The 23,032-nt window shown below is 43.1% G+C and overlaps 1 protein-coding gene across 8 annotated transcripts in view; it reads left to right on the top strand.

The window, feature by feature from the left end:
• PAM (peptidylglycine alpha-amidating monooxygenase) overlaps positions 1–7,939 on the top strand; it is a 273,477-nt gene extending 265,538 nt beyond the window's left edge. For 3 of the 8 annotated variants that reach the window (XM_074995277.1, XM_074995271.1, XM_074995272.1), the window contains 3 exons: positions 3,341–3,544; positions 6,059–6,115; positions 6,818–7,939. In XM_074995277.1, coding sequence (XP_074851378.1) covers positions 3,341–3,544; positions 6,059–6,115; positions 6,818–6,999 — 443 coding nt within the window. In that variant the 3' untranslated portion in view covers positions 7,000–7,939. The remainder of the gene's footprint in view (positions 1–3,340; positions 3,545–6,058; positions 6,116–6,817) is intronic. The other 5 variants (XM_074995278.1, XM_074995273.1, XM_074995279.1 and 2 more) reach the window with 3 other exon arrangements.
• The last annotated feature ends 15,093 nt before the right edge of the window (positions 7,940–23,032 follow it).

Here is a 23,032-nt window from a genome sequence, read left to right as displayed (position 1 = left end):
GTCTATACAGTATGCCTGGAAGTCCAACAAATCCAGGCTCTGGCCGGTGAGGGTGAAAAGCACATTACCAGCACGGAGGCTGTCTTGGAAATGGTACCCTGCTAGCTGCCACCTCTCTTTTATTACTTCAGCAGTATCACATAGATTCACAGGCTGTCTTTCAAGTAACCACCTGCTATACAATTTAGGAATACATAAGTTAAAACCAACCATTTTTAGCTTCCCCTGAGAGATTAATAGCAAGCAATGTTACTCCAGGGAAAAATCTGTGATAAAATTAAAAATTGCGTGCACAAAGTTTTAAAATTGTGCATGTTCTGTTTCTCAAAACACCACACTATAATCATGCCAAAACAAAAAGCAGTCAAGTAGCACTTTAAAGACAAGCAAAATAGTTTATTAGGTGAGCTTTTGTGGGACAGACCCACTTCTTCAGACCATAGCCAGACCAGAACAGACTCAATATTTAAGACACAGAGAGCCAAAAACAGTAAGGAAGGAGGACAAATCAGAAAAAGATAATCAAGGTGAGCAAATCAGAGGGTGGGGGGGAAGATCAAGAATTAGATTGAGTCAAGTGTGCAGACGAGCCCCTATAGTGACTCAGAAAGTTCCCATCATGATTTAAACCATGTGCTCTCTGTTACTATAATCATGCCAGTGTCAATTAATTTGGTAATTTATTTCAAAATGCCTGTCAGCAAGTATGTCTATAATGATAGGGATCAATCCTTACTAGCCATAATATAGGATTTTAAATAATTCATTTGAACTATGATACATAGTTTCATTCACCCCTCAGAAACAATGCACAGGCTTGGGGGAGAGGGAGGGAAGGAAGGAATCTGGGAGTGAACCTGAAGGGTGGTTGTGTGTGTGGATGGAGCGGTATGGAACAGATTTCGGGGAGCTGGGTTGGGGGGAAAGAAGCACCCCATGCAAGGTGTGTGTGGTGGAGGGGGGTGAGGTTGGTTCCGCACCAATGGAAGCAGCAGAGCTGGTGCAGCCAGACCTCGGCACCGCCTGCAATGCAGCATCGCCCGGCCCTTAGTGCTGCATAAAACATGCCAAACGGCGCTCTGGCAGAAATGGAAAGGGCCCAGGGCTCTGCATGCTGCCGTTTCCATGGTATCAGGAGGTGACACCTGGGTCTCTGGGCCCTTATTTATCGGTGGGCCCAGTGGCAATTGTCCCCTTTCCCCCTCATCACTGCTTTCCCTAATCAGCTGGACTGCCTTTTCCATTTCAGTCAGGCACGTCTGCCCCCATGCCCAATGTGTCTCTGCAGCCTCCTCTGCATATTACCTGGAGCTTTGTCAAATGCAAATGTCAGAGAAACTTTACTCTCTGCAAGGGGGTGGCAGAAAGAAAATCAGTGGCATCACAGTGCATCCAAACAGTAGACAGCTGATGCAAGCAGACAATGTTGCTTTCACTGAAAGCTTCTTCTTTATTTAGTCTCCAGTGCTGACACAAGTCCTCAGAGAACCCCCGATTAACTCCAGTTCAATATTTACCCAGGGTCTAGAATAGGTATCAGTAGACTTTCAGTGGCCAGCTTTCTGTCTGCAGGGGAGCTTGAGAGGTGTCCCAAAATGACCAAAGTATACTAAGTATTCAAGGGTCCACTGAGCTCAGACCTCTTTCCCTAGTTATATATACACCCACGCTTGTAGTATTCTGTAGCTTGTTCATTTAAAAAAAAACAGTTGAGCAGAAGTTACGTGTAGAGGTAATTTTCTATGAGTAAACCAGCTGCATTTCACATAACAAGAATTAACTATTGCTAGACTTTCTTTTTTGCATAACTGCATGCTTCAGCAAAAGCTCACATGAAGAAGCCACTGGGTCATGTTTACTCCTCATTATCACTCACTTTCCCTCCCCCGCCACCTCTGTTGGGCTAAGGATTCAGCAATTGCCTTTCTAGCTGCTTTTAGCAATGAGCATAACAATTGGTATGCCTACTGTGGATGTCATCTAGGCATGTTACTGGGCTCTGAGCTGCCAAAAATCTCGCACTAAAAGTGGTGTCCTCCGTGCTGTCTCGGGTGGCAGAAAGCACTACATGTGGAAATGGGTTTATACAGGAAAAATGCTGGGACCTGCTGCTATAAACTCAAGCCAGCTTGCCTGTTGCACTGTGGGTTGAAGTCTGAGTGAGGATGATTCTTCAGATAGTAAAGCAAGAGGCCTTGGTTACTCAGTGCTGCTAATCCAATCACTCTGTGCAGCTGGACTGTTCTACAGTAAGTGCTCTCTCTTGGCTTAGGCTATCTCAAGAGGAGATAACTGAAGTGTAGGTGACTCTCACGAATGCCCCAGTGAAGACAAGCCCTAAGAAGTTTCAGTGGCTCATTTCAGAATGGAGTATTTCCTGCTGGAATCTAGTAATCATTAGGTGCCATATCTCCATATAAAGATGAAGGGAACTCTTGTCTGTATTATAGAGCTCTCTGGATTTTCCTTGACTACACAGCCACACTTTGGCTACCACTAGTAGAAAATACTGCATTGTGTATAGGAATATGTTATTGGAGGCATCCAAGACATTACCAGCTATACAAATTCACTAGCAGTACACACGCCATACTTCACAGCTGAAATTGTACCTGTCTGAGTACGGCACATGTGTCTTCTTGATAACTATAGTCTACTAGTAGCATCAACGTCCTTCTCCCATTCATCCTCCTTTACCGCACTGTCAGAAGAAGGAAATGAACAGGTGGAATCATTTCATATGGCACAATTCTAGCAAAACTAAAGTTGTGGTTGTGTTTTATCTACAACACAATTATCTCACAATGTGCAAGCGGTTCTGGGGTTCTTCTTTCAAGGACTATAACAAATACATTTGCTTTTCATTCTCGATAATGCAGTACAAAATATACCCCGTTACTTGCACAAAGGGCTGTGCAGGTAGCACATGGGGATATTTTACTGAGAAAGTAATGCTGTGTAGCTTTGTTGTAGCAATAGACTGCTTTAAGATTGCTCCATCAATGGAATGTTGCAGTTCTGTAGGAGCACCTCTCCCTGACAGTTGTCCCATTTTCATCCTCAGAACCCCAAATAATAAAGTAGTAGTGAGAGCAAACACTCAGCTTCTCAGACTTTCAGAAAGTGGTATCTCCCCTCACCTACCCTGCTCCGCTCCCCCTCCCACCACATGACTCTTGGGATGACACCAGCAGTAGATAAGAATCCCATGAGAATGTCATTTTTATAGTTGTAATGGTACCTGTTATTACCTACTGAAAGTTACCGTTGCATTAGCGTGTTCTTTTAAAACATGTTTCTTGAAATGTTAAAACTACCGATGTCAATTTTCTTCTTAAAGAAGCAGAGGCAGTCATAGAAGCCAGACTGAAAAACAAACCTGTTTCAACAGAGTCTCAAAAGAAGTGGGAAAAACATCATATGGTCGAACAGGCCAGCTCTGGAATTTCCATCATTCTTATTACAACTCTTCTCATTATTCCAATTGTTGTCCTGTTGGCAATTGCTGTGTTTATTCGATGGAGGAAGACAAGGGGCTACGGAGGTAATAACCATGAATAACTCCTGAATTCAAGAACAATAGAGTTTTATTATTCAAAGACATCATTGACGGGAAGAGTCAAAATTATTAAAACAATCCTGTTGTCTGTATTTAATCTTGTGTACAGTTACTGTGACAATGCATGGTAATCCTGTGTTGGCATCCACAAATGACTGCATCTGCAAATACCTTTGGTATAGTATCTCAATATACCACTTGTTCGATATTTCCTTCTAAATCTTCTCTTTAATTGCTATTAGAGTAAAACTGGTTCTGAAATTCCAGAGAGCCTTCTGATTTTAATTATTTTGATTTGGATAAATCCTTTATTTTAAAATTCAGTGCATAATTTATTTGGAGATGCTTTTCACATTCTGAGCTCTTAGAAAAGTTTTTTCTTCAAAATAAGTACAGCTTCTTTACAAAGTGACAGATAAAGATATAAACAATATTACAGGATTTCCCTGAATTAAACTAATTGCAAACATTTACAAAAAATGTGTGAGGGGGACGTAAATGGTAGTTCATTTAGTATCCTGCGCGTTTTCTGAGTCATACATACACTCCTATTATATATATGCCTTCATCCCTTTGGAATACAGCTATGACCTCCTTCATGTGTACTTACAGTATTAAAAACATGAAGTTGTTCCCAATTTGTACTGTACTGACTTATCATAGCACATTTTACTTTCTTCGAAACTGTCACATGAGGTGACAGTTTAATGTTCATTTTGCAGGTTGTCTGTATGGCATAAAGCATAAAACATACAGAAACTGTGCAAATAACTTTGTCCCACCGCTGTTACAGAAAAAGGGAAGAAATACTAAATACATAATATGAAGAACATAATTCAGCAATCTACTATTTCTAAGTATTTGAAAAGGTCACACAAAATTCATAGAGTTTGAAGTGCAGTGATGATGGGGGAAGAAAGTCTTGCTTGCAGATGTTCAGCCTTCAAAAGTAACAATGCATGAGTGGTATAGGGTGGGCAATGATTTATGATGGGGGGACACTCCAAGATTTTGGTAAGTGGTCAAGAGTCTCACTTTTCTATGGAGGGTTTGTGGGGTCTGGGGTGGAGATTGGGTGTGGAAGAGAGCTCAGGGAAGGGAACAGAGGTGCAGGAGAGGGTGACGGGTCTAAGAGGGAATTTGGGTGAAGGAGGGGGTTATGACCTGAGGCAGGGCATAGGGAGGAAGTTTGGGTTCACAATAGGATTCTGGCCTGCGGGATGGGCGCTAGAGGGGGTGCTGGGTCTGAGGTGGAGGAGTGGTGGAGTGTCAGAGGTAGCCTGTAGCCAGAAGGTGCCTACCTAAGCAGCTCCCAGCCACCAGTGTTCTCCAGCAGCCCCAAACTGCTCATAGTGGGTGTCTTTTCAATGTAGCTCTCAGCACTCAGAGGGGGCTTCACATGCAGCAAAATCTCAGCTCCTGTTGGCCAGAAACCAGCCAGAGGAAGTAGAGAAATTGTGCTGTGCGGGCCCCAGCCCTAGCAATAGGTGCTGATAGATTTTGCTGGGTGGGGACAGGGTGGGGAGGCAGTACAAGTAGCCTTCTGTTCCCCTTCCCCCCCCACAGCACAGGAAAGAGCCAGCCACTTTGAGTGGTGCTGCTTCATGCTGCAGAGGTGGACTGTGGGCCACAGCCTGTGGGCTGCATCCTGCCAGTACCTGGTTTTGGGGTTGGACTTGTGTGTGTTTAATATATAAACACTCCAGAGAGCTGTATTATTATAGAAAGCAGCTATAGGTAAGACTTAGATCTACCTGTCCATCTCCCAGCATGCAGAGTTGGTCCGTCCTTCCAGTGTCTTTTGGAGTGATCGAATGTACAGGGATATTTTGATAAAACAGGACTTTAAAAATATCTACAGTGTATTTACACTGGTAAAAACAAAGTACTTCTGCAAATTCTTTATACTGCTTTATGCATATGTACAAAGTAGTGAGCAGGAAAAAGCTTGATTGTGGGTTGTTGGTTTTGTTTTGTTTTCCTTTGTGATTTCTCCATTGCAAATCCAATTATCTTCCAGTAGCTCAAGAAATATGGAAATCACTGAAGGGTATGCCGTGAATCTAGAGTGTTTCAAGAGCAAACTGTACCTCATGCACATCCAAATGACAGCAGAAGTGTGGTACTGTTTTGCATGTCTTGCTGCAGCTTACAGTGCCCTAGAATATAATTGTCCAGACAGTATAATGAATGAAACTCTTATTCTCCAGCTATAATTTTCACAGTGTCAAAAGCCAGTCGTTGAGCAATCTGACCAGAGTTCTCTGAGACTATAATCATCTGTAATGCTGGAATTACATATAGAAGATAAACATATAGAAATAATGGCACAAACTGAAAACAAACCATGCTTTTTTCTCAATTCAACCCTAGCCAAGAAACTGGACTATATAATTTTTCCTCTCAACTGTTGATCAACCTAGTTCAGAATCTGAAAAGACACTCAGGTTTAGAACAGGGTCATTGACACTTATTTTCAAATATGGTTTGTCTTTCTAGCTGATACTGAACACAAACTTGAATCAAGTTCAGGAAGAATCTTCGGTAGATTTCAAGGTAAGAAAATGCAAGATACTTTGACCTTTAAAAGTCCAGTAACTCAGATTTTATTCAGATAAGTGAACACAAAAACATAGCTTGGTTCTGGGAGTGGGATTTTTCAAGGGCTGAGGTGAGGAAAAGACGCTTGTTTTGTTACAAATGTATATGGTGCCTTCCTTCTACCACTTTCTATCTGCTCAAGATATCTGCCATTCCTGCTGAGAAGCTGGTAGTAACTCTCATAGTGAGTTCATAGAATCATAGAATACTAGGACTGGAAGGGACCTCAAGAGGCCATCGAGTCCACCACCCTGCCCCAATGGCAGGACCAAGTACTGTCTAAACCATCCCTGATAGATATCTATCTAACCTGTTCTCAAATATCTCCAGCGATGGAGTTATTCCTCTTTCTTATAGTGAATGAATTGATGCACTGCCTCTGGGATTGCTAATTATGTTCAAACTGGTAGGGACACAAATGTTGTTCAGACAGTTGTTATAGCTAAATCCTAATGGAAACTCTATAAAACTTTGGTTTTATAATTTTGTTTCCCACAGCTCAGGTCACATGACTAGCTTTCCAATGTGGTTCACGTGCCAGCCTTCTTTGAGGGCTTGGTGGAAGGTACTTTTGGGGAAAAAGTCAATAGTAATAATTAATAACAGTCAATAATTCAGTAAAGGAGAGCTTACCCTCAGGTATTTTCCTTTCTACAGGGAAAGGTAGTGGAGGTCTTAACCTTGGAAACTTCTTTGCAAGCCGCAAAGGCTATAGTCGTAAAGGGTTCGACCGACTTAGCACTGAAGGGAGTGATCAAGAAAAAGATGAAGATGATGGTACAGACTCAGAAGAAGAGTATTCAGCTCCTCCACCTCCACCAGTGTCGTCTTCATCCTGAAACCAGCCTTTGATTTCTACATTGAACGATTCTACCAAGAACACCAAATTCCTTTTCCCTTTCGCACGTTTAAGATTTTGTGTATTTAATTGTAAACTGTACTAGTCTGCGTGGGGCTGTACACTGGGATTTTTGGTTTTAGTTTGGTTTGGGTTTTTGTTTTGTTTTGTTTTTGTTTTTGTTTTGTTTTTTTAAGTGGAGGGGTGTGTGGAATTTCATATCAATGCCGTTGTCTTTATGTGAACATCTTAATAAAGAAAAAAGTCCTCTTTAATGGCAGTACTGATTTAAAGAAATTGTATTTTCTCAATTGTGTTTTGGGACCTTTTCTGTATTTGTAAATAAGTCCCATTATCTGCTTTAGCCAATATTTTCCTCATTACATTTTAGTTGTCAATTTCTTTCTTTTGTGCCTTTCCTGTTCAATATCCTTAAACTATTGCAGTACAGAGAAAATACAGTGCCACACGAAAACAAAGCTGCTAAATCTTCTTCTATTTTTTTAAAATCACTAACATAATATTGCATTTGGAGAGAGAAAAAAAAGTATCTAATTCTTTTTTCTTCCTTTTTAGTTGGTGTGTTTCTGAGATGTCTTATTTTTAGATAGTATTACTGTTAGAATACTATTTTCAGAGGCTGAATGTAATTTGTGTAATAAAGTGTTCGCAGAGCATTAGCTGTCAGAGTGTACTTTGGAATTTTTGCATATTTAAGGGGTTTTTGTATACAAATTTTGTAACAATTACACAGACCACTTCATGCAGTAAAAAAAGTACTATTTTGTATGAGCTGGAAGATATTTTTCTATGTAGCAGGTTTAAAGAGGGAAAAACTAATAACTTACATACCTGTGTAAAATCAAACTTAAATATTTAAAGAGGAATCTTGCCTGTATATCAAAAATGCAGGGTATTTGTTTTAATAAAACCTGATCAGAGCTAAGAGGAAACCTGTGTCTCAGATTGCATGTGCAAATTAATTAGTTTAGGCAACTATTTTTGGTTTACTTATATAACTGATGCTCTAAATTTCCTCCCCATTCATACAACATAGTACTCATTTCCTCAATATGACGACTCACTGTTTTATACTTGCTGAAGACCTGCTAGATAATGATGCTGAATGTGAGTCATCTAAAGTGACTCACTTGTGTGACATCATGATTTGTCAGTCTTCTTTGAGGATCAGAGGCATAGATTTGTCTCATTTTATTTAAAATATGTACATACAGGATGAGTACAGAGCAAAATAAGTGCTACGGGGCTAACAAAATAACTTACCACATGCATTATAATAGGTTGTTACTAGTGTTTAATGAGGATTCTTGGAGACAGATCCATTCCTGGAACACTGGGTAAGGCTTGGTCTACGCTAGGGAGTTGAGTCTATTGCAGGTACGCAATTTTACCTATGGCAATTGCATAGCTAGAATCAACTTATCTGGCAATCTTCAGAGAGGGAGGTTGACGGGAGAAAATCTCCTGTCAGCCTCCCTTACTCTTTGTGATATTGAGGTGTACGGGGTTTACTGCTGATCCCAGATGGTTTGATTTTGTCTCTCTCTACCAAGCATGCTAAATCGAACTCTGGAAAATCAACGCTGACCAGGTCAATCTTCCTGGTAATGTAGACGTGGCCCAAGTTTCATCCCTGACTAGATAAGGCCTTGCATCTCTTTTCCTTGAAACAGAGGGTAGAAAACTTCGACTACCTTTTTCCATTTTTTTCTAAGAAGAGGAGTGACAACGCTTCAAAATTAAACTTCTAAAATGCAACAGTTGTTCTAACTTTTTGAGTGCTGAGGCTGTTGCTCAGTAAGTAATGTTTTTTTTCTTTGTTTTTGTTTTCTTTTCCCCCTAACAATGTGACTGTCTCATACTTGCCCTGGAAAGCATTTGTGTTCTTTTGGGTGAAGCTTTATTATAGCCATGCCATTTGCTCTCTCCTTAAATTTGCATACAAACAATGAGAATTGAAGTTGGACAAAGCCTAAAAAGATAACACGTAACCATTGAGGGTACCTCATTAGGGTGCAAGAATGTTACCTAGTTTGTGAAGTGACAGCTGAACTGCTCAACTTGTAACTCAGTGGTTCCCAACCTTTTCACTAGTGTGGACCCCCAATCCCTCCCCAAACTGTTCAGACCCCCATCAGATCCAATTCTAGCCAGTATGTGCACTCTGTTAACTGAAAAAGGAAGCCACAACAGATTTTTGGACAGCACTAATATTATTGGAAAATATTTAATTTAGAAATAATTGTTTTTCTGTGAGGCTGTCCCTGTGGGTGTTTGGCCAGGCGTGCAGGGTGCCCAAACGATTTTTAGCAGAGCTTAGTCGGCCTGTTTGCACATGCGCAGACAGCCTTTTAAAGAGAGCGTCACTGAGCATATGGGATCTCCGTTTCTCTCAGTTCCCTCTCTACTGCGTCTGGCGCCGGTTGGAACAGCAATGTGCTCTGCATTTTTTCTCTTCAGGACTTACCTTAGCCTTCTTCACCCATGGATCTCTTTTGACCCTTAGGCCTGCAGATAAACCTTTCAAAATGCCAACTCCAACTAACCCAGGTGCTGGAGTTCGTAGGGGCAAAACTGAGCCACATCACTGCCACTGGGTCCCTGCCCTATCACAGATTCCTCGCTATGCAGGAGTTTCTTCAGCTACATTGCACAACTCTCCAATTACCTGCCAGGGCGATCTTCCAACATCTAGACCACATGGCAGCAGCCACTACTGTGGTCCCTCATGCCAGACTGCATCTGAGGCTACTGAAACATGGGCTTGCCACAATCTACAGACCTATGAAACACAGCCACCTCAAGCTGGTTTCTGTGCCACTCTGCATCAAGAAATCACTCCAATGATGATCAAACTGCAAAACATGTGCACTGGGGTCCCTTTCCACAGACCAGCTCCATCCCTCACCATCACCACAGATGCCTCCCAAATAGGGTGGGGAGCCCATCTTGGTACCCTTAACACACAGGCTTGATGGTCCCCCACAGAGACACTCTGCACGTCAATACCCTCGAGCTGCGCACAGTATTCTGAGCATGCCAGCGCTTCTGAGGCTGCATTTCTAACTCCACAGTGCAGATCTTTACAGACAATCAAGCTGCGATGTACTACTTCAACAGGCAATGAGGGGTCAGGTCTTACTCCTTATGCAAGGAAGAGCGGTGCATCTTTGGGTGTGGTGCATCACCCACAACATAACCTTAATTGCCTCGCATCTGGCACCTCTCACCTCCACCTGGTCCCAAAGAAACCAATTTGATACAGCATCCACTCCACTGCCTCCTATCCTGCAACATGCCATGGAGCTTGAGGACTGGCCTCTCCCTTAGCTCCCTCAAAGGCCACCTCACAGCCATCGTGGCCCTACACGAGACCATAGAGAATGTCTCTGTTCTTTCACCCTGTCAAGAGGAGGTTCCTCAAAGGTTTGAGAAACACTTATCCTCCCATCAAACCACCTGTCCCCACCTGGGACCTCAACCTTGTTCTTAGGGTTCTAAGAACCCCCTTTGAACTCATGGTGTCATGCTCACTCCTCCACCTTTCCATGAAGGTGGCCTTTCTGGTGGTCATAACTTCTGCCAGATGAGTAGGAGAATTTGCAGCCCTTATGACAGACCCACATTTCAAAGTCTTTCATAAAGATAAGGGGGTGCTTAGGCCTCACCCAGTGTTTGTACCAACAGTCTCAGACACATTCGACTGCAGTGAGCCCAGCAACTTAATTGTCTTTTCTCCCAGACCTCAGGAAGATGAGACCCAAGCAACGCTCCACACCCTGGATCTCCACAAGGCCACTGCTTTCCACAGACAGACCTTTGAAAATCCACAAGTCCAACAGAGTATTCATTTCCACTGTACAGCCATCTCTGGGACTGCCTGTCTCCTCCAAAAAGCTTTCCAATGGGATAGTGGAGTGCATAAGACTCTTGTATTCACTATTTGACAGGCAGCCCCCTGCATAGCTCTGTGCACATTTGACCAAAGCCATGGCTGCATCAACTGCATACACCCAGGGCATTTCTCTCGTAGATATTTGCAAATCAGCTACATGGTTGTCTACCCATTCCTTCATGATGCACTATGAACTTGACTCCTTCCCTTCCAGTAGTTCCTACTTCAATTCTCATTGTCCGTATGCAAATTTAAGGAGAGAGCAAATGGCATGGCTATAATAAAGCACTCCATCCTCACGGCTGCTCATAAAGACACTCTGGCACCCGAAGCACCCGCCTCTGGAAGACACTTTCTTCATAGTTACCTAAGGTGCAGCACCCACAGGGACAGCCTCAAAGAAGAAGAAAGGACTAATCACCCTCTGCAGTAACTGCAGTCCTTCGAGAAGAGTGGCCCTGTGGGTGCTCCACCACCCACCTTTCCTCTCCTCTGCTTTGGGAGCATCCTCTGGGTGTCTGTTGGGTCAGAGAAGGAACCGAAGGGAATGGGGCTCACACATGCTCAGTTACGCTTTCTCTCAATAAGGCGGTCTGTGCTTGTGCAGACAGCCCCACTAAGCACTTCTAAAAAATCATCCGCCCAGGCATACAGGTGCCCAAACACCTAAGGTGGAGCTCTCACTGGGCCATCCATTTTGAAGAACTGCAGTTAATGCAGAGGGTGAGTAACTCTTTCATTGTAACTTTGCAATTTATTTAAAATTTATTTTCTATGATAATTTTTATTTTTTTCATTGACCCCCCCAGAAGTACCCTCACAGATCCTCAGGGGTCTGTGGATGCCAGGTTGGGAACCATTGCTGTAATTAATATAATTAGTCAAAACCCATTGTGGTACTATGTTATTGGACAAGTTGTATAATATTTAATAACGAGACTGAGGACATGCACTCTTATTAACCGTTCTGTTCCGAGCCTGTCTGTTTTTCCTTTGTTTAGATTTAGCAATTGTGAACTCTCTTGGGAGACCCCAAGTATGGAAATGCACTCAGAGATGAGCTTCTAATTAAATATTAACTGAAAACTACAGTAGGGAAGACAGTGTGTAACTTTGGCAGTATGCAATGGAAAAGACATGGAGAATAACAATAGAGCAGAGTATTTTTTTGCACACTTCTGTTGAATAAACCAGCAGACCCTCCCTAAAAGAGTGTCCATTAAAGGAATAACTGTGTATTATTTACTGAAATAAGAATACCAGATATTTGATGTCAAAGTAAAATTGGTTTATAAAGGATATGTCCTTTCATTTTTATGACAACAGATGTGCACCAGTTAACATAAAATGCTTTTTTCTGTAATAAGCACTAAAAGAAATTCCAGTTCCAAGGCTGCAAAGATCATGAGACTGACCATATGGTGTAATTTAAATATATTTGTCTTGTGGGTTCACTTTTTTTGAGCTTTTATCAGCCACTGTGAGGGTGACACTATTTAGTTAAAAGCTCATTTCCATGGCCGTCTGAGTTAAGACTTTAAGAAAAACACCAAATATTATGAGAGGTGGGAACATACCAGAGGGAAAGGTATTGGCTGAGGAGCTGTAATTATTGTCTCCCATTAGTGAATAGCACCATGGGCTTGGGATAAGGCAGGGTAGGAGCCTTGCTGTTTGTCCTGAGCTTGGTTTAGCAGTTCAAAGAAGTGGCCCCTCTGATGTAGGTGGTGCACAATAAGCAAACCAGGAGGCAACAGTAGGTTGCTGGTGGAACAGCCAACAGAGACTGAGACATGCACACAGACCTAAGCCCTGCTAAGTCACCTGGAGGTGTCCCAGCTAAACAAAATTACTATCCTAGTGAAGCAGCTGTCTTTTCTATCCAGTACCATTTGGTGTGAATTGCTTCCCTAGGAGGCATCTTGATTAAGAAGAGTTTTCCAATTAAGCACTGCACTATAGTAGTTAATTAGGATTTATAGATTGATGCAGTAAATTGCAACCGTTTCTTGCTCTCCACTAGACTAGATTTATGTGCATCCTGTCAGAGAACTTTAGTTCCCTAGTATGTTTCCTGGCACTGTTGCAGAGAGGTATGAATGCATGGGGGCTGTGTAGAGTTGAGGGGGATGACATGAGGAGCCTGCATATGTCTGCTACCTTACCCCTAAAATTCAAGTGTATGAGACATGTTGTAGTAATAAAAATAAAACCATATGAACATAAAGCAGCTTGGGTAGAAAAGCTGGGTAAAGTCACTGCTTAATGAGCAAGCCAAAAGTAAGAGTTATGCTGGATTAAATCAGATATTGAGACAGTGGCATTGTTCTTTTAAATGTGCTTTTCTTATTGAAACAATGTCCTGTGACACACTGCACACTTGTTCTGGTCTCCTGCTGTGTGTAGTGGATGATTGATGGTATCACAGGAAAAGGGGAACAGCTGCCTTTTCTGAAGCGAGCCATGGGAAGCCTAATTTTTCTGACCACTAGTCAAACTCTGGCTCTGCACTCCAATGTGGTTGCATGTCTGCAACAGATGGCACACACAGCACCTGTGAAATACCTATGTTGTTTAGAACACGTTTGCAGTTTAAAATAGTAGCATATTGCTTGCGCAGTTTGATATGCCATCATTTTGCTTTTTTAGCCAACATTTATAGAATGAGCACAGCTGACTTCTCAGTTCATCATGAAAGATCATGAAACATTATTTAAAATATTCAACAGGATGGTCTGTTCAAAAGACTCTTCTGTGATACAGTCCCACTATTGTTTACATGCAACATTGAGATTCAGCTGTCAGTTGAACATCATGGGATAGCAGAGAGGAATTCATTGTCACAGAGGGAAGGTTTGCATTCTGCAGAGATCTCTGCTAGTTGGCGCTGCAAAACCTGCAACTCCTTTCTGCTGTCAAAGCTTGCTGTTAGAGAACCTAGCCAGCCTTGCTGACTTCATTGTACAACTCTTCAAGCAAGTACACAGTAAGTAAGACCAGGTGAAATTATCAGTACTTAGATTTTAAGGCATGTGCACATACCTCTTAAATGCCCCTCAGTTTAATTACATTCCACAGAGCTTTGGGATTCTCTCACTTATTCTTCAAAGTTATTAACACCATAAACAAACCAGCATGAAACTGAGGTTCTAGAAAGAGCATTGACATTAAAACAACGAATCCTGTAACGTATAAATTTGTTGCTTGAATAGGTTATGCTCCTCATCGGGGCAACTTGTGTCCCACATTTAAAAATGACTGAGTTCATATGCATATTATTTTATTTATGCACAGCCAAAGGGTTTTCAAGTGTGCATTTAAGAGGGTGTGCATTGTGGTAAGAAAATGACCAACGATACTTAGTGTTTAGCACAATGGTTAGTAAAGACAGCTATTGCATAAACCAACTGTTCCGTAATTTCCAGATTGTTTTTTCCTGTATCTTCAGTGTATGGTGGAATGTGTTGCTCAAAACTGAATGTCATGGTTACTATCTAAACAAATTGTAACATCCAGTTTCATTCTCTGCCCTGATGTTTTTCCAAATGTGTCTTTATATAGGATTATGGTAAATCCCTTCAGGTGTTCACCGAAAGAAGCCAAATGCTGGAAAAGCAAATGAAAATCACAGTAAGGTGCATCCTTATGCACCAGATAACACACTATCTTCTCCCCACACAAGGAGAATTTAACTTCACTCCCTGAGTCCTCAAATTCTCTCTCTCCGGCAGGTAGAGTCAAACCCCCCTGAGCAAGGGATTTGGGAAGGAGCAGGAGATGGAGGGAGGCACCCTTTTCTCATTGACCCATTTTCTCATTTACCTCCCAGATGCCCACGAGAAACATCTCTGCATGTTCTCACCCCACCTCTTGTGTTATGAGTACCCTGGTTTTTCACTTTGGAAAGCTGCACCCCGTGTATCTGTTTAAGTATATCTTTGGTGTAGTACCCTGCAGAGCACACAGTTTTAGCTGCCAGAAAAATTTGGTGATGGATCTGAATGCACTGGGTGTTTATTGATTGAAAGGTTTGTTTCACGTTCTGAGATTAAGTTGCCGGATACTGAGCTGGTCTTTTTGTAGTGGTTGGGTTGTTGATAATGTCATAAAACCATATAAATTAAAATCAAAGTCCCTCCCTTTCTTGTCAAGAATAGTTTGTGGGGGAAATGTGAAGTGATTGCTTTGTTTATCTCCTTGTTTCTAACCATTACTACTATTTTTGTCCAGATCTATTGGCTTAACTGGTTCATTGCTTTACAATGGAGTGCTTATTTAAAGTATTGCAGTGACTGACTGACACCTTGTGGCGTAGTGTATAAGGAAGCACTACAACTCCTTTTTAAATACACATACAATTTCTAAAACGACAATAAAAGTGTGTTGTGGTTGCAACATCAAACACTACAGAATTAGGCAATTCTCGAATTGTGGCTGATTTTACAACCTAAATTCAGCCCCTGGGGTGTGTGTATCATGGTACAGTCAGTCCTGACTTGATCCAGTATGATTCCTTCTCTCAGGACGACTCATTCCGAACCCAGAATAGATACAGCACACGTTTTACACATGGGGCAACTGAGGCATTGAGAGATTAATGCCAAATTGTCAAAAGGGTCTATTCATTTTGGGTGCCTGACTTAAGAGGCCTGAGGCCTCTAGTATTGTGTGGTACTCTTTGTGTTCAAACCACAATCCTTATTGAGCTGCAGTGGCTTTGTGAGTGCGAAGCATTGTTGCAAATCAGAGCCCCAGGACCTCAAGATGGGCACCCAGAAAATGAGACACCCCCACTTCATGACCACCTGAGGGGAGTTTGTGTGAATGATTTGTCCAATATCTCACAGGCACTTGGGAATAGCAAGAGAGGTAGACTCCTGGTCTCCAGGTCAGCATTCACCTGAATTAAAAACACGACCCTCCTTTCTCTTCCTGCAGTCCCTTCCTCATTCCCTGCACGCCAGTGGGCACAGCTTGCTGTTGGGGCTGAGCTTCTAGTTCACTGAGGTTATTGATGCTGCTGCCGCCCTCCATGCCTGCTCTGATGGCTGCAGACCATCTGCTTGCTGGCCTGCTGACCTGACCAGCTCTACTCACCCTTGCTGGGACTATTTTACCAGAGTCTTTCACAAGCACATGAGTGCACAGAGGCCTTTTCTTTTCCCCTGTTTCAGTCTGTATTGGACCAGTGGGATGCCACCTCCTACTTGCCCATTAGCCCCACATTGGGTTGCCAACCCTCCCAGATTTGGGCTCATGTTCCCAAAGCTACTCAAGCCAATCCAGGAGATTCTAGGTCTCTCAAAGTCCAGTGACAAAGCACCTGTGCTTTCCCTCTACTGGTGATGTTCCCCTATCATTTTCTTTCAGCCCCTATTCATGGCACCCTCCCATCCCACATCTGCTACAAACCCAGCGCATCCGGAGAAGCCAGTGCCTGCCACTCTCCAACACTGCCTGTTGTGCTCCGTGCCCTCCTTGTTTATTTCATTAGCCTTTCCAAGGCAGTGGCTGCTAGCCCTTTGTCTGTGGTTCCCCAGTCCTCACCCAACCCTTCCAGCACGTCTGGGGGAGCTTGCTCCCCACCTCCCGGAGTGTACGCCCAGGTGGCCGCAGCACAATATGCCACAGCCACTCTGCCTACACCTGCTCCTCAACTACCAGCACAAGTCAAGTCCCCTTCCCTCTCCTGAGAGGAGGAACACCATCCTGTGCCTTCTGATGGCCACCTTGCCCCCCTTCAAAACTTTTGTGTGGATGTTCGAATGAGTGGTGGGACCCTTAGCTGTTGTACTATCCTCTAAGACATATTGGAAGATTGGCATCTTATTTGGCTGGGGTGCGGAATGGGAGGGGATGCTTGTGGAAGAGGGGCTGGGAAAAGGCATCTTGGTCTGAGGCCTCTTCGTGTTATTCAAGCCCCCTGAAGGGCTGACGTCTGTCCCACCCTTCCTCCCCAGTGCTGCCCTTCTGCTCCCCCCTTCAGCTTGGGAGAGTTGGGTTCTGCTGCTGGGCTGTAAGGACTTCATCTTCTGTCATATCCTCTTGGTCTGCTGGCAAGTTACCATCCAGCTGGTATGTGAAGTTTGGTGGGAACATATAGCGCCCTGTATGAGATCCATTCATCTTGTAAAGTTTGGTGTACCCTCTTCTGCTGGACTTTGGGGCACAGCTGGAAGGAATGTCCTTTTGCCCAGTAATGAGGGACACTGCATGCCCCCAGCATTGAAAATAGTGGCAGTTGTGCCACCGTCAGCAACCCCACCCATCCAGTTACCCTTCCTTATCCCCCTCCAGCCAACAATTCTGCTCAGGTTCCAGTGGCAGCCCAGCTATTCACACAGCTGAATGGGTGGATTCCACTGCCAACGGACAGGGAGGCCAGGATGTCAGACAACCATGGAGGGGACCCACCCATAACCTTTCTGCCATCTATTCCCCTTGTTCATGCTGAAGTGGAACTCACCCAGTTGCCTTCGGCTGGTCTGCAACTGATTTTCCAGGAAATCTGGTCCCCTGGAACTTTGTCTCTGGAATCAGGCCCATCATAGCTGTGCAGGTTGTAGAGGTCCCCTCAACATTTTGGAGGCTGGCATCACTAAAGTCAGACACTTCCTGGACTACAATTAATGCAGCAGGACTTCTGCTTCAACATATGGAATTGTTCTACACTGTGCTTGAGGGAGATTAAAAATACTGTCCTCTCTCTACCTGTGTTGATCTAGGGTTGCCTGCTTTGTCAGCTCTCCTGCTCTGCCTTTTCCACCACGACCCCTGCCTCCATTCACTCCACTTCCTTTCCTCCTGCCACTCACTTCTCTTCCCCACCTGCACAGGTCACAAGGGAGTCGGCTGCAGCCACCCAAAGCAGGTAGCAGCACCCCTTGCTGAGAAGGGGTGGGCCTGAGTGATGGCTGCTTTTTCCCTGTGGCTTTTTAATTTATTCACAGCCTATCTCTGGACCTTTCGGTTACCCTTCTCGTAGCCCTGGCCAAAATAGCCATCTATCAGGCTAGAAGAAGGCAGTAGAATGGAAATGGTGATGAATGGGGCCTTTTGTGACTGCAGCTGTAGGTCCCACTTCTGGTAATTTGTTTGATCATGTCCTGGCCTGTTTCTCTGGGGACATCCACTCAATCCCCAGACACTGAGGAGCAGCCGGTACTGTTAGCTGGTCTCCACTAGACATGCACCCTTGGAAACTTGCTTTTTGAATCTTGATCCACTTTCCATTTCCCTTTTCTCATTTGTTGTCCCCTGAACTCAGTGGATTCTTATGTTCTTCTTGATCTATTCCCCTCTGGAAATGGGGCGATCCCTTTGGTTTGGTAAATAGATCCACAAGGGAGTATGCTTTAAACCAAGGGACCAAGTAGGCACGTGCACTGAATAAGGCTTGAGGTCCTGTGGAGAAAGTGGTATGTGATCATGTAATTAAACACTGATTTGAGGGTGTGTGTGTGCTGATTTAGAGTTGTACTGGCAATCCTAAGTTTAGCATTCCTAACTTGTGAGTGCTTGACTAGGCAACCTTAATAATGTAGTTTTTGGTGAGTAATACTACATAAAAAGTTACACTGGAAAAAGCAAGAACCAAAGAGGAATTTTTCCCGTCAAGAATAACAAAGGCAATTGTTCACACATCCACATTGAGGTACTTTGTGTATAAGGTTCCCTCCTAGGTCACTTTTCCCACTTAATGGAAATTTCCTTCTGACATTGTTTATTATTTTGTATAGAGATGTCTAAAAGACTCTCTTTAAAAGAATTCAGCCTTGGCCCTGCAATTCTTTTCATATGCTGTGGTGTTAGTCTCAAAGGTGTCCTAGGACTGCTTGTTATTTGTGATGCTAACTATCATGGCTACTCCTGTGGGACTACATAGCAACAGTATCTCTATTTCTCTGTAGATAATTAAATTTTCTTTTCTTGCCTATAATTTTGGTTCTTTTAATTTAAAATAATTCCTGCTACCAGCATCTTATACTATACTAGCCCTTCCTTAGACTGAATTTAGAGCAAGATAGAGAAGTGTACTCAATTTGAGCCAATAGATTGATACCTCATGTGTTGCCTTTCTCTGTTCCTAGGCTGTTGAGCTTCTAGAGTTTACCCATCTTATTTTTAGCTGCTCCAATAATCATCTGTATCAGTTCCATTTCCAAGAGAAAAATACACCATACACCATTACCTACTCTGGAAATATCACAAGGGGCTACTATGATAATAGTTTATTATGCTAGATTATTAAAATAACTGCATGTCACAGAAGGTCATGAAATCTTGGCTATGCAGGAGAATAAGTAAAGAACAAGAATTAATCTAGTCCTGAAGGATGACACTTACATAAACTGCCTGTTCTGAAAAGCATGCCCTGGCTTTTCACAACCTCCTCCAATACAAAATATTAACTCCATTGCAAAAAGCTAAAAACTGTAAACATTTAAAAAGTAAGCATTTTAACGTAGAATACTGATAACCAACCTGTAGCAGCAGAAATGACAAAAGTCAAGCAGTCATCATTCTATACCTATACTGCTGAACAACATGCTCTTAGCACAGTAGATTTCCATCACTTATTTATACTAACAGTGTATATGTAATTAATTTTAGTATATTAACCAAACCGTCATGTTCCAATACTAGAGACCGCCTCAATGTCTCTTCTCTATTTCAGAATTCCCTGAACATATTTGCTCTCTCTCTCTCTCTCTGTGTGTGTCTCTCTCTCCCCCCCCCCCCCCCCCCCCGTCCACCTGCCCTCTGGTTATAAATACCACAATATGTCACAAACTACTCTTTCTAGATGCAGTGTCCAATATGAAGAAGATAAAGAGAAGCTAGTGAGAATGGTGCAGGTACTAAATGAGGAAGGGAAGCAGTACGGTCTGACTGTGAACATCCATAAAACAAAACCAATGGTATTTGGAGATAAGATCAGTGTAGATGGGATTGAACTAAAGAATGTAGAGAAGTTCATGTATCTGGGGAGCAACATAACATATGATTTAGACTGTAAGAAGGAAATAGTGACTAGAATAGCAAAAGCAAGTGTGAGTTTGAAGGTGATGGTTTCTATAATAAGCGTATGAAGTAGTTGACATGTCTCTGGGCGTACTCAGTTGTCAACCCTATGTGCAGCAATGGTTCAGGCTTCTTGCCTTTCTTCCAATTTTGCTCTTGGTTGTTTCACCACATAAAAAATTTGAACAGCCAATTTCAGTTCCTTTTGCCAGATTGCTTAAAACTACTAAACATCTTCTTAATTATATGTACTCAGAGAGGGAGCTAGTCAGCTGAGCTGCAGAACTTGTGTAGCTGTCCCTGTGCAAGTACAAGGAAATACAAAATGTTACAAGTATCAGAGAGGTAGCCATGTTAGTCGGGATCCGCAAAAACAATGAGAAGTCCTGTGGCACCTTAGAGACTAGCAGGTTTTTTGGAGCATAGCTTTTGTGGGCAAACAGCCACTTTATCAGATGCATGCAAAATATTAGTATCATGTATTGTTGTCATTCCTTTTAGTACATTCACCCCTTTACTTTCCTGTCCAATGCATAGTCAGTTTGGTACTATTTTGGGTACTGTAACTATGAAAACCCGTTAATTATTTGCATTATACAGATTCCTGGAGACATGAGTCAGGATCAGGGCTTCACTAGGCTAGGTATTATATAAACAGACAGTAAACCAGTTAGTATCTAGTGAAAAACATCCAAGCCAGATGTTCTGCTGCACGCTGGAGGGGGTGACGGGAATAAAGGCAGCACCTCTCTAATCTTCTGTCAGGTTTTATTCCTAGCACCAGAACACACCTTATGCTGGAGACATGAGGTTAGAGAAGCTGGGTTTGCCAGACTGACCACAGATGGGTGAAATTCTAATTGAGTAAATAATACAGGGAGCAGACAATGGTCTAGACCAGCTGATTTACTAATTCAAAGCAGGATTCCTGTTAAAAAAAATCTTATGTGAGCATAACTTACATTTAGATGATAATTCACAAAGGGGCAGAATTAAGATTATTTCCTCGCAGAGTGCTTGGCTTTTCAACTTCAGCAATGATAGTTCTGCAAATCAAACTTTCTACTTTTCTTTATTTATTTTAGAAGAAGATTCAAGATGGAGCCAAAGAAATTGCAATATAGACCACTTGTTCTCTGCACAGTAAGATGCTGGAAATCAGGATTACTGGACTCTATGCTTCATTTTGGGAGGTGAGTGCAAACTGGTGGTTAAAACAGGGGTCTGAGAGCTAGATTTCCTGGCTGCTGTGTATTTGTCAGTGAATGATAGAGCTCTCAGTTATCTGTTGATTTCAAAATTGCTTGGTAGATGGGGGAGGTAGGAGCAGTCTTATTTTAGTAAGCCAAACTGAGTTCTTCCAAGTTCAGGACCAAATTTTTAGAAGGTGTGGTATGGTCAATCTCACTCCTGGGCGCCAGGTCTCTATTCAGGCCACTGGCCTCACAGAAAGGACACTGTTGCCCTTCTTGGGATGCGGGGAGGGGCGTAGTCTGAGGGGAACCTGGGCCTTGCCCACTTGTTCCAGGTTCTGGCCCAGGAACTTGTATGGCTGCTACTGGTGGGGAAGGGCTCTCCTCACCCTAGACACCACTGCTCTTCTCTCTGGGCCACTCTCCCTGATGATCCCCCCTACGTATCTCCTCCAGGTAGTGGCAGCAGTAGCACCTCCCCAGTCATGGATCGGTTCTCCCCTTGGGCAACCAGTTCTTTTCAGCCCCATGTCAAACCTCAGGGCCATCTGGACAGAAGCCCAAGCCCCAGTCCCTCACTGCTGAAAACTCCTCATCTCCTCTCTTATGTTCTCCTCAATCACCTCTCACCCCCAATGCCCCCTGTGGGAAAGAGTTTACAAAGGTAGCCCTGAGTGGGAGCAGCTGGACCTGATTTAGGGCAGCCTACTCCTCAGCTGCTCCCACTGTCAGCTCCTGGTCAGTCCTGTTTTTACTCTTGTCTTGCCTCCCCTAGTCCCACCCTGCCACCGCGGTTACTCACCAGTTTGATACTTATGACTCTTTACAGACAGTTTAAGTTGGCCAGCTAGATTTACTATCTGCAATTGAAAATCCTGGTCCTGGGTTCTTGTCCTAGCTTTGCCATCAGTAAATGTGAGGGATGACTGAAAATTCTCAGTCAGAACTGTTTATCAGTAGCATGCTGGGTTTATGACCAAAAAAAAAATACAAGTACTTATTCTCCAAAAACTGATAACCTGAAAAGGCTTTGGCCAAGCCACCCCCCCCAACACACATTCAAAAATCAGATCCTGCCTCATGACCCCAATTGTGTCTGTGGGCCTAGTTTCTAGGTACCACAGCAATTGGAGAGATATAGGCTGGTTAGGGAGCCCTCCACAGAGAGATGAAGAGGACATAAGATACCTAAATTCATGCTCTAAGTCATGAAGTGCACAAAGTGCGCAACTCCTGACTGTGAAAGAGGTAAGACTAGAAATCGCAGCCCTGGCTCCTTTCCCCTAAGCAAAGCGTCTGGCCCTATTATGTTGCTTTGTAGGACTCTGTATAGTGCATCACAGCAAGCAGACCAGAACAGCTCCTGTGCATGCACATCTAGTGATGTTTTTTAACTCCTCCAGTTCACAACTCATCTTGACAAAATTTTCAAAGAGATCAGGTAAGATATGTGGATGTCAGGAATACCAAGGGCCTGCCTAGGTTCACAGCAATGGGTTTTGTGTGGGGGTGTGTTTTTTTTATGAAAACAAAAAAGTGTAAGGGAGACTGCTGATAGACTCAAAGCTAGATGATCAGTAAATCACACATACCGAAGAACATCCCCACATGGTAAATCATGAGTACTGAAAGCTTTAAGAGCTTGGTATAAATAAAGTCACCACTCATAAACACAGACTAGGATCCAACTGGGCAGGCCTAAGCCCCAAAGCAGACCAATGACTATAGCACTAATGCTACATCTCTTTGAGAGTTGCTGCTTTGAAGATGATATGAACAGAAGCTGTCTTGTTACATGGTTTAGGGTATTCTGTAGGAGGCAGCTTCCCCTTACCTACCTAACTCTAAAAGCTTTCTTTTCCTCATTGACTGTTGTGATAGGCTGGGAATAAAACTAGTGA

This window comes from Carettochelys insculpta, chromosome 5 (assembly GCF_033958435.1).
Source record: "Carettochelys insculpta isolate YL-2023 chromosome 5, ASM3395843v1, whole genome shotgun sequence".
Classification (NCBI taxonomy): domain Eukaryota; kingdom Metazoa; phylum Chordata; order Testudines; family Carettochelyidae; genus Carettochelys; species Carettochelys insculpta.
The sequence above is the reverse complement of the archived record's forward strand: the minus strand, read 5'-3'. Positions and strand labels throughout refer to the sequence as shown.